General features: G+C 39.5%; 2 protein-coding genes across 2 annotated transcripts; both read left to right on the top strand.

The window, feature by feature from the left end:
* The first annotated feature begins 1,742 nt into the window (after positions 1-1,742).
* LOC140935256 (uncharacterized) lies at positions 1,743-5,117 on the top strand. The gene is made up of 2 exons (XM_073384803.1): positions 1,743-1,981; positions 3,936-5,117. The coding sequence occupies exons 1-2, from the start codon at positions 1,820-1,822 to the stop codon at positions 4,860-4,862; spliced, it is 1,089 nt and encodes a 362-aa protein (XP_073240904.1). The 5' UTR covers positions 1,743-1,819; the 3' UTR covers positions 4,863-5,117.
* Positions 5,118-15,279: 10,162 nt separating this feature from the next.
* Positions 15,280-16,411, top strand: LOC140934506 (substance-P receptor-like). The gene has a single exon (XM_073384118.1). The coding sequence runs from the start codon at positions 15,287-15,289 to the stop codon at positions 16,409-16,411; it is 1,125 nt and encodes a 374-aa protein (XP_073240219.1). The 5' UTR covers positions 15,280-15,286.
* Positions 16,412-16,887: the final 476 nt, after the last annotated feature.

A 16,887-nucleotide genomic window follows, 5' to 3' on the forward strand; every position in this document is an offset into this window, starting at 1 on the left:
AGTCCCGCCCTGACCACTAGCTGGATTTGTTCTCTGTAGTCCCGAATTTAAATCATCGGCATGCTTGTAAAAAAGGCAACTGATTCGTCCCCTACCGGTTGGGATTTTTAACCATGTTATGTTCAATTTAAATTATTTGAAAAGCCCCTTAAGGGGAGAGGATCATTAAATTTACTTTTAATAATGAAAGATTGTGAAAAAGAAATTGCTAGCTCTACTAAACTAATACGGGTACGATCTGTCGTACTAAAAAAGACTTTTTAACGGAATTTGACAAGATGCGAGAAAGAACAAGAAGAAACACTTGAATGTGTTAAAGGGATGAAAACAATCTGTGAAAGAAACACGGTCCATTCAGATATTCAGTCCCACCGAACAATTGTTAATGCATTTCCGAATTGGTTAACGGAAATCCAGCATGGCAAACTTTAAAGACGTTTTTTATTTTCCAATTCCTGAAATAAATTTCCGCCCCCCGGTTAGCTCAGTTGGGAGAGCGCTGGCCTGCTGGGAGGGAGGTCGCGGGTTCAAACCCCAGTCGGACCAACACTCAGGGTCTTCAGAAGTAACTGAGAAGAAAGTGCTGCCTTTGTAAGGACATCTGCAAATGTTTAGACTTTTTAGTCTTCTCGGATAAAGATGAAAAACCGTAGGTCTCGTCTCACAGCCCTTTTCTTATCTGGTTCTTGTGGGACGTAAAAGATCCCACACCACTGTGCAAAAACAGTAGAAGAAGTAGACCCTGGTGGTGTGGCCAACCTTTCCTGGGCTGGGTGGGTTATCCGTAAGGACATATCCTAATATAGGGAACGATCTTCCTCCAGGTGTCGTAATGGCTACTTTCATGTAAACAGTGTATGTATAAAAGATGAATTATCATTTCGCTGTTGGCAAATTTCTCTTCAGTTGAAACTCCTTAAATTTGCGAAAAAATGCTCTTTCTTACTACTGGAATTTATTCAATTGAGTTTTCTCTCCTCTGAGATTTGTGAAAACCGTTATGCCAAGCCTCGTCTCTTTCTTTCCTAGTAGACAAATGTTTTTTTCTCAAGGCGTTGACGAAAACTCTGAAAAACTCTATTTACCAGACAAAGCAGTTTGATAGAAGTTTTCATTTCTGACCAATGGAATATACTCGCTCGTGCGCGTAAAGTCACTTCCCTTGAGTTTGTCGCGAATTCCTGATGTAAGTAAACACACCCATTAACGTCATGTTCACTCTGAACCGGATAGCTTTTGGGCTGACGACCATACCGAATGGGGCTTTTGTTCACACATGATACGGTGATTTCGGCTCCGGTCTTGGAAGTGTCGAAAAGTGGACCCGGCGTCACATGTCAAAGACGTTTCGGCCGCTCTTCGTCGAAGCGAGGAGTGGAACCTACTGAGACTAAAGTAGATATTTAGAGTGAGGATTAGAATTTGGTGCAGATCCTCTCTGTCAACCGCAGAGACGATGTTCGGTGTGTGTAAACCGGGCTTGTTGCAGTTCTGTGCCGTTACCGTTCATAATTTTCCCCGAGAGCTTTTCATGTCGGCACTAACGGCTATCCCGTATTTTGCAGACATATCATTCGGCTCGATTACCACCACTTTCCTGAGTCCGGTCTTCTATTGAACGTTCTAGTCTGTGATATCGCGCCCTTCTGACTCAGTAGGAAAATGCTACATGATTCGTTAAAAAATATTTCACGGTATTACATACTAAACCGTCCAATAAGTTATAAGTCACATTTGACCATTTGTCTATTTGCTGTCTACAGGGTCTGTGGTAGCCATAATCGTCGTTGTATGGATTCTTTCCTCATTAGCTGGATCAATGATAGAATTTCTACCCTTGGAGCAAGAGAAATTCTATGGCATAATTGTAACTGTCGCATTCTTCTTCACGCCACTCATCGTTATTTTGGTAGCTTATGGTACGATCTTTCACATAGCTAGAGCGCATGCACGAGGCAGAGGCGTCAGTTCGTTCAAAAAGGTACTATGCTATGCTATTGCTATTGATAGCCACAGTAATTCTACCACTGGACCGTACTGTCTGCATGATCATTATCATGTGTGCTTTTTCTCGATTTTTCCCAGTGCTGAATGGCATGCAGTGATCATAGCCCATGTTTTGGTAATATGTTGCAATCTCATGAAAATTGTAGCTAACGTTCTTAAAAAAACACATATACCGTATTTATTCGATTAACCGCCCTGGGCGCTTATTAAATTTTTGGACCTTGAGAGTGGGCGCTCATTCGAGGTGGGCGCTTATTCGAGGCTGGGCGCTTATTAAATTTTCACTATTTTCAGCAAGTGAAGTAAGTTTATTTTGCAACAAAACAAATAATGCTAATAACAAAACGCGAAGAAGTAACAAAGAAAGGTTTCTGTATAATAATTCGAAGAAAACTCCGTCCCCCGGGAAGTCTCTTATTAGAATTTATTCACTCAAGTGGGTGGGGTGGGGGTGAGCGCTTATTTGAGTTTGATTGGGAGGAGGAGGGGGTGGGCGCTTATTAACTTTTTCTGCCTTTAGAATGGGCGCTTATTCGAGGTGGGCGCTTATTCGAGGTGGGCGCTAATTCGAGGTTGGGCGCTTATTCGAATAAATACGGTATTGTCAAACCTGTATTATGCGGTCACCCTTTGGGAATGGCTTACTGAACGCTTAATACAGGTTGACGGTTTAATACAGCTTTGACAAACCTAAGAGTTGTTCAACCAAATAAAGATGGTGAAAGAGCGAACCCGCGACAAACTACTTCAAAGTGCTTCTACCTTTTCTTGTGGCAAAAAAGGAAGTAAGAGACCAGTAAACACCATTAAACTGTATCTGTTGCATTAGTATGGTAAATATTGTCAAAGTGACCGTCTAATAGTAACGTAACCGCCTAATAGAAGTGACCGCTTAATTCAGTTCAGTTTTACAGTAACTGAGGGAAATGATTTCCGAGATGTAGTCAAACCTCTTCTGACAGACACCTCTATTACTTACAGCTCACTTGCTCCTAAAGATAGTACACTTCATGTAGTTCCTATCAGTATAATAACGGACACCTTTATTGTGCGGACATCTGACTTTGTCCCTTTGGTGTTCGCACCGTAAAGAAGTTTCCATGGATTCCCCGTGGTAGATATAAAGTAACTTAGCATGATAAATACACCACACAAATAAAAGTTGTTAAAACTGTACTGGGACAGCAAATCAAAACACTTCCAAATACTCTAACCGCCCTTGTCGCATGGTGTTCATCAGTCTTCGGATCTTATCGACCACGTTATCTTTCATTACTTGACTATCCAATGACGCTGAATATTGGTGTTGATTTTAGGCACGTGCATACACTATCCCCCTTCAGTGTAGGGCCAACACTGGCAAAGCTGTACAAACAAACAGTTCTTAATCAGTTTCATGGAGTGAAGTACACGCACATACAACATTACTAACGACGGCTAACCAACAGTGGTTTGCGCAACAGAAAGAAACGCACAGTGAATGACGCAATAGGATGGTCACTTGACGGAAGAGCACAAAAACTATAAAGAAGTACGACTAACGAAGACTGACAAGACAAGACAAGACAAAATGATTTATTAAACTCAGCTCAGTGTTACATGACATAAAGGTTACATTTACATAGGCATCTAAACACAGTACAACTAAGTCTGAGACAAAGTGAATTTTGTCGTTGGTCAGATAATTTCCACTGACGCTTTTCTTTTTTTTTTGTTCTTTTTTTTTTTGTTCTTTGCTTTCTTTTTCTGCTTTCAAAATCACGTTTACTTAATATTTTCTGTTCTTCCTTTGATTGTCTGGATTCTTGCATAGATGAGTAGTTTGTTATTTATTCCATTAAAATGGACGTTCTTTTCACACCGTGTTTTGTATGCTTTAATGATTTTACTATAAGCCACAATTTAACGATCTTGTTTTTTTTTTTCAGGATTTGCGTATTGCTACAACAGTAGCCGTAGTCATTGGCCTTTTTGTCATCTGCTGGACTCCATTTTTTGGCATCAACTTCGGGTTCGCGGTTTGTATAGCCACACTGTTCAAGGGAGCTGGTTGTCCAGGCCTTATGACTTTGCCAAAGTGGATTTTTTCCGTAAGCAAGTGGCTTCAGTACGGGAATTCGGTTTGTAATCTCGTTATTTATGGCTTCCGCAAAAAAGATTTTCGGCGAGCGTTTCGAAAGATTTTACTCGGATTGTGCTGTAAAAAGGTGCGGCTGTCAGATTACAGCAAGAGCGCGTACGGACGCACGGTACGAAGCGCTTACTTACGCCGAGAATCAAGCTTTGAAAAAACCCGATCAGTCATTTTCCCTCCCAATGTACCGCTTGGAATGTTTGACATGCGGGACAGCTACCATAAGGCGATACAAAGCGGACGCAGCAAGCCGATTAAGCTTAAATTTACACCAAAGAAAAGTGTGGCAAATGATCTGCTATCGATAAACGTTGACGCGTTTCGCACTTCAAATGAATTTACTTCCAGTACAAGTGTCTGGAATTCGTCTTCCGAGGCTTCCGTCTCTCCAGCGGAGCTTTGTAACCCTGCCTTCGAGGAGGACGATCAAACCGATATCTGCCCTATAGATCAAGCGATACCAGTGAGAGATTCCAGCGACAGCATCTCCTCAGAATCAACTAATTCTGTGTATAAGAGTTCCTCAAAAGGATCTGTGAATAGCGACCAAGCCTATGTTCGATTTTCGGATTCCAAAACCAAGGAAAAGGATAGCGAATCCAAAACTGTTGCTAACCTTGGTTCTGCTTTGGACAGGAAAAGGTCGTTATCGGAGATATTTCTACGTACGACCAGTGCAAAAGACAGTCTCAAAACAAAACTGCGGTCGTCTTTTTCTTAAAAATACTTCACGGACAGTAACCACGGCGATTGTCCTTTCGCAAGAGCTGAGGTTTCGCATATTATATGCTAATAAAAAAGGAAACAAACAAAAAAGGACTGACCGCGGCTACGTACGAGCAAAGTATCGAGGCCCCCTTTTGGATCTTTGAGATCTTCCGCTGCAGAATCCATCAACTATAATCCCTCAGTATATACGGTTAACATTTTATCTTCAGCTATTGTTTGAGCCACCACACCATATTTGTGTGGCAGTTCAGCGAGTGAGAAGGCTCGCCCGACGTAGCAAATGTGAAAAGTAGACTCGAGTTTGACTTATTTGTTCTGCTTATCCTATTTATCTCTTAGTAAAGTGACGTCATTCTTAACTGTAGCTAGTGAAGATCCTTAAGTATAAAACCAATGAAATGCTTTGCTAAATAAGTTCTAAAACACCTTAATAGTGTAGGTGGACTATGATGATGACTGTGATAAAACGGAAGCTCTGATTGGTTTTCGTTTTCGAGCTAAGGAAGTTTAATTTAGGGTCGAATAATCATTTAACCCTTTTCATACCGTGGGGCTTTTGAGCTGCTATTGTTGAAGATAATTCATGTGGTAGCCAACTTCTTGATTTTATCACGCAGCTTACTATGTAAGTACTTTTTAATTTGGTTAAAGTCTACTCTGGTGGCCGTAGCATGATTCGTTTTGGAGCAAAAAAAAAAAAGTCCCGTTAGTGAATAACGTTAAGCTAGGCTATTTTATTCAGACATTCAGCTATAAATAATTCCGATGAGTAGTGGCTTTGTACGTATTAAGCACCTAGACACTCTTTGTTTATTGTCTTATCATTCCATTAGTTCTATTAATATAATTATTATTATTATTATTATTATTTAATTGACCTTTAATACTGGAAAGCGAAGCAATGTGCAAAGAATAAACAATAAACGACTTCCATTACGTATATGTCAGACAAGTTGTTTATTACTGACCAATGAATATGAATATGAAAACCCGTAATAAACCCTTTTAACTGACGCACGCCCGTAGTAGGAAGTGGGTTATATCGTGAGCTGCACAAATGATCATGAAACATAATCAAAGTTGTAATTTTGAAGAAAGAGAAAGAAAAAATACAAATTACTATGGTAAATGAGCCAACAGCCTAGGCAAGTATCACATGCAGTTAGCACAGAAACGGAAGATGGATGACATTTCGTTAAAATACGTCGTAGACATGTCCATATTTTAAACGTTGATTATATCTTCCCTAAGCCGTTAAGCAACCTTGTTCCTGCGAGCTGATCCCGTACACGAGACCAAGAAGGTAAGATTTACAATGTGAGATTTTAAAATACGTTCAAGAAATTCACCTCATTACATTGGAAAAAAATTAATTTCCAATAGCCTCTTGCAACGTTTTGAGACATCGAAAAAAAGTGAAAAAAAATTAAACTCTTACTCTGTTTATAAGCAACAAACCCATAACTAAACAGCTGACAAGTGAAATTTCTTATCATTCATACTACATCCTGTTTTTTAAACAAAATTTTCTGAGGTTTTCTTCTCTGTACCATCAGCTCAACATCATTCAGCCTCCTGTTCGATAATTGCATCCTTAGTTCAAAATATCAAGCACCATGCTCACTACCCAGGGTTCTAAAGGTTATTTTTTTCTTATCTAATTCCTAACAGTTCGCGCGACAGCGAGTTACAAAGAGCCAAGATAAAAAGGGAGAGAGCTTTATCAACCGTAAGCACAGTTCATTTCATCCTAGGAATTTTGAGAATGGATTTCTGGAACGGCCAGAGTATATACTCACCTAACTGAAGGGTACTAAACTCAGAAGAATTTGAAAGTCGTGTAGGCCGATTGCCTCACCCATAGGGCCTGAAAGAATTGGCCCCGGCGTCCAGTTGTTCGAAAGATGGATAACGCTATTCACTGGATAAATCTATCCAGTGGATAATGCAATTAATCTACATAAATATTTATCCTTTGGATAGCGATTTATCCGGTAGATAGCGCTATCCAACGTTTGAACAACCGGAGCCTGAAGGAGGCTACATCTTTAATAACTGACCGTAAAGCGTGTCCACTCCCGCCGCCATTTCGGAATTCGTTTGCGTTTTAGTGGATTGGCGCCAAAGGAAATAATGTTTTTTCCTATTTATATTCAAGACTAAGAGACGGGAATGGGTGTGCAGCTCGAACTGTGAGCCTGAGTGTTTATTGCCGTCCAAATATTCACCATCATAACTAAAGAATGGTATACAAATATGTAAGAGATAAAGCCCGAGAACGGAGGTATTAAGCCATATACATCGCGAGGGCCGTAGGCCCGAGGGATGTATATGGATTAATACCGACGTTCGAGGGGTTTATCTAACTTATTTCATGATATTATTCATGAGGTATAGTTTACATAAAGGTCGTCTTTCACAGGGCAATAATTGGCCACTTGTTTTTGCCATGTGTTTGTTTGTCATTTTTTGATCCGACCGCAGACAATGACGTATTTCATTGTAAGTATCGTAAAGGTTTTCACGCAGCATCGAGAAAGGGCGTTTCACGGGTCATAATTTGTTCAAACCACTTGTTCTCACTTAGGTGAGAAACGGAAAACAATAGCGCATTGTTTGTTTGCTAAGCCGACAACAATCAAATTTCAAACCTTTTGTGTTTTTTTTATTTTTGTCTTGGTATTTTTCTGGGGGGCCAGTACACTTGTGAGAGCGGCAATTGATAGTGACGACGAAATTTTCCTAACGCAAAATACTTTCTCTTAGGAGCCTTTTTCCCCTGAGTTGAATTTGGAAGAGTTAGTGGGAGACTTTAGAGAAGTAAGCGAACGAGATAGTGTTGAAGTCGAAAAGAAAGAAAATCCTGGGCGTAATATCGTTGTTGTTTGTGATAACGAAGTCGAGAAGAGAAGAGAGTCCAGAATGCCGGCAAACACGAAAGTTAATACTTCATGGGCGGTACGTTGCTGGGAGGAATGGGCCGTCGAACGCAATGTAAAAATTAAAAAGAATAGCAGCAAAGAGAAATACTACGAAGTCAATTCTGACATTAAGAAAGTCGCTAATGAGCAGCTTGACTACTGGCTTGGGAAGTTTGTTTTGGAAATTCGGAAGAAGAAAGAACATGGAAGCGTGTAAGTGACAACGAAATTTTCCAGAGACTTAAAATTTTCTTAGAGTGAACACATAGCCTGTATGATATATGGGATACTACTGTATTTTCTATAGTTGCAGTATAAATTTCTATATTTGTATTAAAGGGAGAAATTTTCTCAGAATGTTTGGCGGGGTCAAAGGACGTGTATGATTTGCTTTAATTGCTCATTATAAATGGAAGGGATTTATTTGTATATTGCCCAGGGCAGCAGGGCAATATACAGATAAACACCGGGTATTTATATAGATATTGCCCTTGCATTTATAATTAGCAATTTATTCAATTCATCAGCCCCGCTCTTCCCTGCTACATTATCAAGCCCTCCCCGGACTTTCAGTTAGTTAAATATTCATGAAGTATGTAAGTTAAATAAAGGATGTTGAATAACAAAAGAAAATGTGTGATTCATGAAATAATCCTAAATAAAGTCACTCAGGCTAAACTATTAAACTATTAACGTGCGCCTCCTGATACGAAAGCCCAAAAAACCCGATGGGAAAAAATTGGGAACGTATTCACCAACCAATGCCGTCGCACAATCTCTGGGGGTTAACGGTAAAAAATCAATCGATAGATGAATAAAGTTACATATAAAATAACAATTAATGTTCGAGAGCTGAGATGAATACATTACAACTGTCAAAATATTACAACCCACGGGAATTACACCCAGTGAAGCGCATGTGGGTAGGGAATTTGACATCCTGAACGTCCCAGGGTGGGAAATTTGACTCAGCCGCCATCTTGGAAAGTGGAGGACCAGGGAATGAGTAGCCTGCGAAAACATCCGTTTCTCCTCGCTCTTCGCTGCTGGGGACGTTTCGCGCGGAGGAACGTCTGCGACTCCACGACAAAAATTCCATACTGATGACGTAAATCAGTGTTTTCATAATAAATCCGGTAGTCATGGGGTTGCAAATGCAAATTTGTTCGATTTTAGGTTTTTCGTAATCGATTTTGGTAAAGTGTTGTGTTCATCTGCGAACGAGCTCCAGCAAAACTCAAATGCTTGTTCTAGAGAAGACTATATCCACAAATATTGACTGTTTTGTTAGAGATTCATCGCGTTCACATTTGACCTTTGTGGCCTTTTGTCTTTCGTCTGTCATTCGTAAACAATAGCTAAAACAATGTAACTACTCTGTCGACCAATCAGAGCTTCTGACCGGATTCTGGACATATTTTACGTCATCAGTATGGAATTTCTGTCGCCGAGTCGCAGACGTTCCCCCGCGCGAAACGTCCCCAGCGGCGAAGAGCGAGGAGAAACGGATGTTTTCGCAGGCTAGGGAATGAGTGATAAGAGGTCCACTATCTTAGAAAATACCCAGTAGTCATTTGGATGAGTTTCCCACATTTTGATGTGTTCATTTGTTTGTGAAGGATGGCAGAACAAAACTTGCTTTTGTAGATTTTGAGGTTTAATTTATGACAAAAAGTATTTTGTCCCTCAGCATTCAGAAGCAAAACTTACACAAAGTCTCATTTTGAAAATATGCTTTCTACTTACATGTTTCCACCAGATGCTGCCCTGCCTCAAGTTTTTGATGAAAAGAAAGATAAAAAAGACATGAAAGATTCCTGGAATTTTGTGTTAGATTTGCTAGCATACTCAAAATGTCCAATTAAATGATATTCTGGACCACAGGTACAAAACAACAGCCCTAAGACATTAACCCTTCTTGATGATGGCATCTCATTTTCGGGATGGCATTGCACATTTCGCATTGCTGTAAACACTGTGTGAGACAGTTAAACGTACTTTCGGGAGTATGGCAAGTGTGTTAAATTGCTAGCTACACTAAATATCCAGCTCGAATATATCTTCTACACTTGGGGAAATGCAGAAAGTTTGTGGATACCATTATTTTGTCACCAAGTAATTATTTCTGTCTGGAGACGCTCAGTGCTGCAATAAAGACTGTTGTGAGTGCCTATTAGTTTGCCCCAGGGATGGGAATTTGACTCAAAATGGAGACCGAAGGGTGAAGAAATTGACATTTGAAAACATTGCATTCCTGATTAAGTGGATTGCGAGCAAGGTTAAGTAATATTTAAAACACGTACCGTAAGTGTCTTGAACAGCTTTGTTTCAACATGTATATTCGCTGGGATTACGTACCAAATTCAAATACGAAGAAGAAAACGAAATGTATTCTGGTAGACTGTTCACTGTCCCCTGTTTTTCCTACAGAACAGTCTTGGATTTTTTTAACACTGGGAGTACAATAAAGCCATCGTGCAATGTTTATTTTACTAGGTATAAAGTTTCTTGCACAAGAAGAATCCGTGCATTAGATGCGTACTGTAGACAATATGCCTACTTAATATTCAAAAGATTTTGAATTTAAATTAAAGTCATTTTAGCTCTGAAAGGGAGTAAGATATTTTGTTCTTTTTTTAGTTAACCTCATTTTTATTTTTATTTCAAATTTACTTTTTTGTTTGGAACTGAAGTTTATACTGAATTGTTTACTATTCTGATGGTTAGAATGTGTGATTCATAATTTCTGAATCCCAATTTTCATTATTCATCACTTTCTGTGTAAACATCATTACTCATTATACTGTCTCCACCACCGGATGAAGGAGAAATGAGAATGCAAAATACTTAAGAGCACTGACGATCTATCTACTCATCTGAAAGTTTTTTTTTTTTTCCAAAGCTCTATTGAGAGAAACTGAGCAATAAGAAATCTATTGCGATGACCGTTTGGAGAGGGACATGGGGATTTGCGTTGTTGCCGCGGTGTCGCTTATATGTTTTGTGTTGCGACGCGGTGATTAAAATCCCATCTTACGGCCTGCGGGGTTTCTGATTTTAAACTTACGGTATTCGGTGAAAAGAAACATGTCACGGACATCATATGGCTGTAGTTACTAAAACGGAGGAGCCCAGGCCCCTGATTAGCACCAAAACAAGATGAACTTAACCGTATTCAGGTCGTGGGACTCTTGAGGCTCCCCTCACTTAAAAAAAATCGTATAGGCTTCGACCGCCAAACTTTGCGACTTTTCCAAGAAAGTGTTTGGGAACACAGTTGTCGTGAGTGGACGTCAACACTTTATTACCTTGGCAACCGACTTTGACGGCCAAGTTTCTCAAAATTTGCATTTTTCATACCGAAGATTTATTTTCCTGGGGTGATTCATTACACAAAACAAGCTTAATGAATGACATTAATTTTAAAACACGTCCAAGGAATTCTGAGATAATTTTACTTCCCTCAATAATAGCTAACTTTTCCGTTTGTTCTATAGTTCTCTTGGGGCGCGATCCATTCAACCAAAGTTTCCGGAAATTTCGGTCCAAAACTCAATGGATCGGTTCGGTCCAACCGGAAAAGTTTCGAAAAAACAGGTCCACCTTTTGAGGTGGTCCTCTTTTCCCGGTCGGACCGGTCTGAATGTTGGTTGAATGGATCGCGCCCTTGGCTTCCGGTTTCAAATGCATCGTTAATTACCTAATAATGTTCACATGAAAATATAAATTTGAGACAGTAACCATTGAATGATACATGTAAAAGACCAAGCAGTAAACGCAATTTAAAAAACTAACAAAAAGACCAAAAAATGGACTGGAAGACTTTTGCTTTACATGAAGGCCATGAAAAAGACGATAATTTCCAACTTATCATCATCACATATTTTTTTTAATAAGTAGACCATGTTTCATAACAAAAAATCCGAGCTGCTTGACAGATGCTTGAAGGGAAGAAAAATGGGAAATTAAGGTCCCCGCCTTAATTCACCCTTTAAACGCATCCTTCCCACTAAACACATGCTGCGAAGCCGAGGCTATTCCACAGTGCATGCATGATAATTTAACGTTCCTTTCTCACAATTGGCTGAAGTTTTCGTCAATTAATTTCACACACGTTTTCAAACAGAACGAAACATAAGGTTTGATACAATATAGGTCGATTATCACCATCATGTAGGTCTAACTGTTAGTATTAGTACTGACCACTTAAACTCAACCCAAAATATCTCGACAACAACTAATTTTTTTATGAGGTTGTACAGCTGTAATAGCTAATTATTAACCAATACAACGGTACTAATTCCTGTTTTTCATATTTAGTTTCATTTTGCCAGCGCCAAGAAAAGACGAAACGATCTGGAAAGGCAGGTCTCCGTTTCATTCTGTAGGTATCATTTAATTAAAAGGTTTTATATCTCACTTGCATTATATTTTTTGTGTAAAACAATGAGGTACATAGAAATAGAGTTAAAGGCATTTTGAGACTCTATTTTAGCTAAAGTGAAAGATTTACTTGATAAGAAAAACAAAAATATTTATAAAACATTGCTCATACAGTGGAAGATCTCCTTTAGGACACTCTGGTAAGCGAACAACTCTACTTACAGCTAGCCTCCGTAGCTGGCGGAACTGTTTTGCGTGCGCGTGTGAGAATATTTCAGGCGGCGAAGCCCTATTCTCTGCCAACTTCGTAGCTCCTCTGCCAAAACTTTGCTGCTTGAGCGAATGATCCCGCCAGCTACGGAGGCTACTTACAGCAGCCTTCACAAAACCATGTTACTTTCAACTTCCATACAATGTCAGTCTTTATTTTAACATTCCCGCGCAAGCGGCCAGCTCCAGTTACGTACACCTTTTTCGCGTATCGAAGGTGTCCGCTCACGAGAGCTTCCACTATATTAAATATTTTTCTCATATTTAGAGATACAGGTGTAGGTATTAGCAAGTTACTAAACTTGATGCAGTTTGTTCTAGAAAAGTGCACTTCGCCTTGGAGAAAGTCAAGAAAATCAATTTTCGCTGCCGAAGACTTCAGAACAACCTAGATGAGGTAATACAAAATGACAGGTAAACTTCATCAAAACTTTGCTTATAAAACGCAAAAGCGAAGAAGGAGGTGTCATATTCCCGATAAGTTGATTTATAAAAGACTCCTACTACTAGAAAAATTATCTTAAGAATGATCTGAAAGAACAGCTACATTTTAGACGGGGATTCCCTTTCAACTGACCGAAGTTCTTAGCTAGTTCTTAATTTTGGCTTAAAGTAGCGATAAAAATTTAGCTATGTGCTACAGTTTAGTTTTTCCTGAAAGACAAGCTACAAGATATTTAAGCAATTTGATAAAACATATGTATAACGAGAACTGTCTTGAGTATTTTATTTGCGCTTCAAACGAATTTCCCAAAGTTAACGGGTCCCGCTATCTGCATTGGCAGACAAATTAGGAATTCTCTTTAAAACATTTCAACCTTACATTGTATGGTTATAATTTTTATTTTTAAAAAATTATCTGCACTGGAAACAATTTACTTTTAACAGCCCGCCATATCTGCCAACGCTGGAAAGGATAATGGCTTTACAACACATTTCGCTTATTTAGTCATGTTCTGTTCATCAACAGCTGTGTTCAGTTTTTACCCAAAGCAAATTTTGTCCTCGGCGCTTTGAAGATTGTCTCGTTGCAAACAAAGTTTGAAAAATGACGGATTTATCTAAGGTCCGATCCGCATAAGCAGACAAATTTGGAATTGTCTTTTGAACTATCCAAACTAAAAACTCTATGATGAAAATTTTTGTCTTGAAAAAGTTTATCCGCATTGGAAAGTCTTAACTCTTGAAAAACTCATCAATATTCGGTAGATATATTGTGCAATTGACTATCACCATCTGCATCATTTGCAAACTGAAAAGTCAGGGGTCATTAGGCAGAGGCACCCAACGACGAGTTCCTTCTAAATACGTTGAAAACACTTTTCAGACTGTCCAGAGTAGTTTTAGATCTCAAGAAATACATTCTAAGCGGTGATATAAAATTGGATTCTGTTTGGTCATCCTAGGCGACTTTGCGTCTTGTCGAAATTACAAGGGCTTCAGAATTATTTTCCCGACAATTTTGGATGCAATTTATCCTTTAACCAATGTGAAAATTTTTCTGATTCCTCTCTCAATCACATTTTTTGAATCCGAAAGTTTTAGGTTTCGTTTTTCTACGAAAAACAGCGTTTTCCTTGGGGAGTGAAATGTGACAAATTGAGCTTCGGAAAATCGTAGGGTATTTATGAGAAAAGTTTCGAAAATTGTACATGAATGGAACGGTTATCGAGAAATTCTTAGCCGTCCTCAAGTAATAGAAAATTCTAGGCAATATTTGCTTCTCCGAAAAGATATTTTACAGAAAGCAGTCGTTGGGTGCCCCTGATTTGGGCTTTGAATTCGGCATTGGATGATTGAAATATATAATGGAACATCTATTAGGATTAACATTTTATATCAAGAATACTAATAAACATGGAATTTTTTATTATACCTATCCTCCTAATTTACAGGCAAATGAAAAGTCGAAAATTTGACAAAATTTAACTTCCTGAAATCAAACAAAACAGAAAACCGTTGACCCGTCAGAGCTTATTCTTAAAGGAAACAAAGAATGCACCAAACTGCGGTCCACATAACCATTTCCACAAGGAATTTGCGAAATGAGTCACAAACGACATGATTTAATTCTATGATCAGTTTGCAATTCCATAAAAGTTATTAGTGTCCATAGTACGTGGCGTTGCAGTTAGATTTAGCGACACTCTAATCGAGGAAACCGGTTAACTGTGAAATTTCTTTCATTCATTCAGGAATAGCTCAATTCGGCCACCCAGGGATGGTCAGTTGGGTCAGGAAAAAAGGCGGCAAAAGTTTTCAGGAACGGGCGAGAGAGCCACGGGGATAATAGTATTAACGAACCAGTTCTACGACATATTCAAATGCTTGTCTGTTTTTTGTGCCCAGTCAGAGGCCAGCATCTATCGGGCTGCTTTCCTGATCTCATAGGAAGGAGTTCACCTGCAAACTCGACTGTTCGCCGTGTACCAGTCTGGCTCGTGCAGGACTGAGAGCTTTCTTCGAACAGAGTTTTCAGCGGAGCTCCCAAAGTTTACTCTACCAACTCATTCGATCTTCTTGTATCACTGAGGAGAAAATTTTAACAAAATCACAAACTCTAAAGGGAGAAAAAATTCTCCTGCACGTGCCTAACAAGTATGCCGAGCAGTCTTAAATAACTCTCGTGGTGAGGCGTAAATTGGGATAGCGATTATAATGTATCCATGGCGAACAAATTTTGGTTTCGGCCAGGGCTTGGGGATATACACGGGAGTTTTTAAATTCATAGGTGCTAACACGTTAATTATTTCTTTACCTTAAATTACATTGTACTAATAATAACGTTTTCTGGCGCCTTATTTTTTGTAGAATGAATTTCAGCAATCAAAAAAGAACCCCTATGAATAACGTCATATTAGACCCTTTGCACTCAATCAAATTTGGATACACCATGGAAACCAAAGTTGGATTCACCTTTGCGTACATAACGATCTTTGTAATATCGCTATTCGGCAATTCTGTGGGACTACAGGTGGTGGAGAGAGCCAAAACCCCTTCGAAGCGAATCACTTATCTGCTGATCAAGAACTTGGCAGTTGCTGACTTAATTCTAACCCTGACAGAGATGCCTTACTGTGTGTGGGTTATGTATTTCGATTATAATCGCTGGTTCGGTGGAACAATGGGAACTATCACGTGTAAACTGTTTTTCTATGCCATACTTGTCTCCATCGCCGCTTCTGTGATAACATTGACTATTATCTCCATCGATCGCTTCTTTGTTATCTATTACCCTCTAAAACTAACCCTTTTCCATAAACATAAGACGATCACAATGATAATATGGTTTGTCTCATTACTCGCTGTTATGCCATACTTATTGTTCTTCAAAGTTGAGAAGTTTGGAGACTATTATGTTTGCCTCCTTTGGTCCAAGAACAGCAAAGAAACATATCTCGTCATGAGAGCTTTTCACATTTTTGCCTTTATTGCCTTTTATGCACTTCCACTGTTAATAACAGCTGTAGTCAACTGCCTCGTTGCTCGTAGAGTCTGGTTTCACAAGTCTCCAGGAAATTCTTCCAGTAACAGAAGCTCGACAGCCGCGAACCGGAAAGTCATCAGAATGTTAGCCATCATCGTGGTCGGATTCGCCTTATGCTGGCTACCTTGTTATATAAATCACTACCTCATGTTTTTTCAGCCAGCTGTTTGGGAAAAAATTCCTATCGCGGTTTGGACTTTCAATTTTTGGCTGGGGCACGCAAATAGTGCATTAAATCCTCTCTTTTACATCGGTTTATACAGGCGTTTTCGCAAAGCATTTCTGGATGCTTTGACTGTGCTATTTGCATTTCCTTGTCGAGTAGTGAGTCATTGCATGTTCTATGTTACAGAGGAACCATCAGCCGCCATGCCTTCCCCAAGAAACGAAGCACCTAGACAGCAAAATGGAGGGGGGAGGTACATAATGGGAAGGAGGGAGAACTCGGGGCGGAGGAGGGAGATAGGAGGGAGGAAATGAAATGTTGGGAATAGGGAGATATCGATGAGAAGGTAATTTTATGGCTTTCCTTTAACTTGTGTCATGACAAGGGATGGGGGGACAGGGAAAATGAAGTACACTGCAGTCCCCTTGGGTCTCCTGGGACTCCTTTGGTTGGACTTAACCAGGGAAGCATGGAATCAAACTTTGACATATCTCAGGTTACCAGGTTTAAAACCTGGCAACGACAGTCACAACACACGACTCCTACAATGAGTCGTGATGGAATTTATCTGCTTCCCTCTAACTAATAGGTCTATAAGGGATTTTACCTTCCGATATGATATGAGGGGAGGCTCCCTAGAGATTTCTCTTACTCGTTGTTGGTTTTGTATAAGATGCAATGTCATTTTCCCATTGTATTTTCTTCAGTGTAAGTAAAGCCGGGTGGTATTGTCTGTATTGTGTAACAAAAGGTAGTAGTTTTTTTTTTTTGACGTGCGGATTTGTTGCTC

The sequence above is a fragment of the Porites lutea genome, chromosome 4 (assembly GCF_958299795.1).
Source record: "Porites lutea chromosome 4, jaPorLute2.1, whole genome shotgun sequence".
NCBI lineage: Eukaryota > Metazoa > Cnidaria > Anthozoa > Scleractinia > Poritidae > Porites > Porites lutea.

Bases quoted from the DNA above. Each gene is read 5' to 3' on its own strand.
- LOC140934506 (XM_073384118.1), top strand. From the start codon at position 15,287: ATGAATAACGTCATATTAGACCCTTTGCACTCAATCAAATTTGGATAC.
- LOC140935256 (XM_073384803.1), top strand. From the start codon at position 1,820: ATGATAGAATTTCTACCCTTGGAGCAAGAGAAATTCTATGGCATAATT. The intron at 1,982-3,935 runs GTACTATGCTAT...TTTTTTTTTCAG, and splicing joins GCGTCAGTTCGTTCAAAAAG to GATTTGCGTATTGCTACAAC.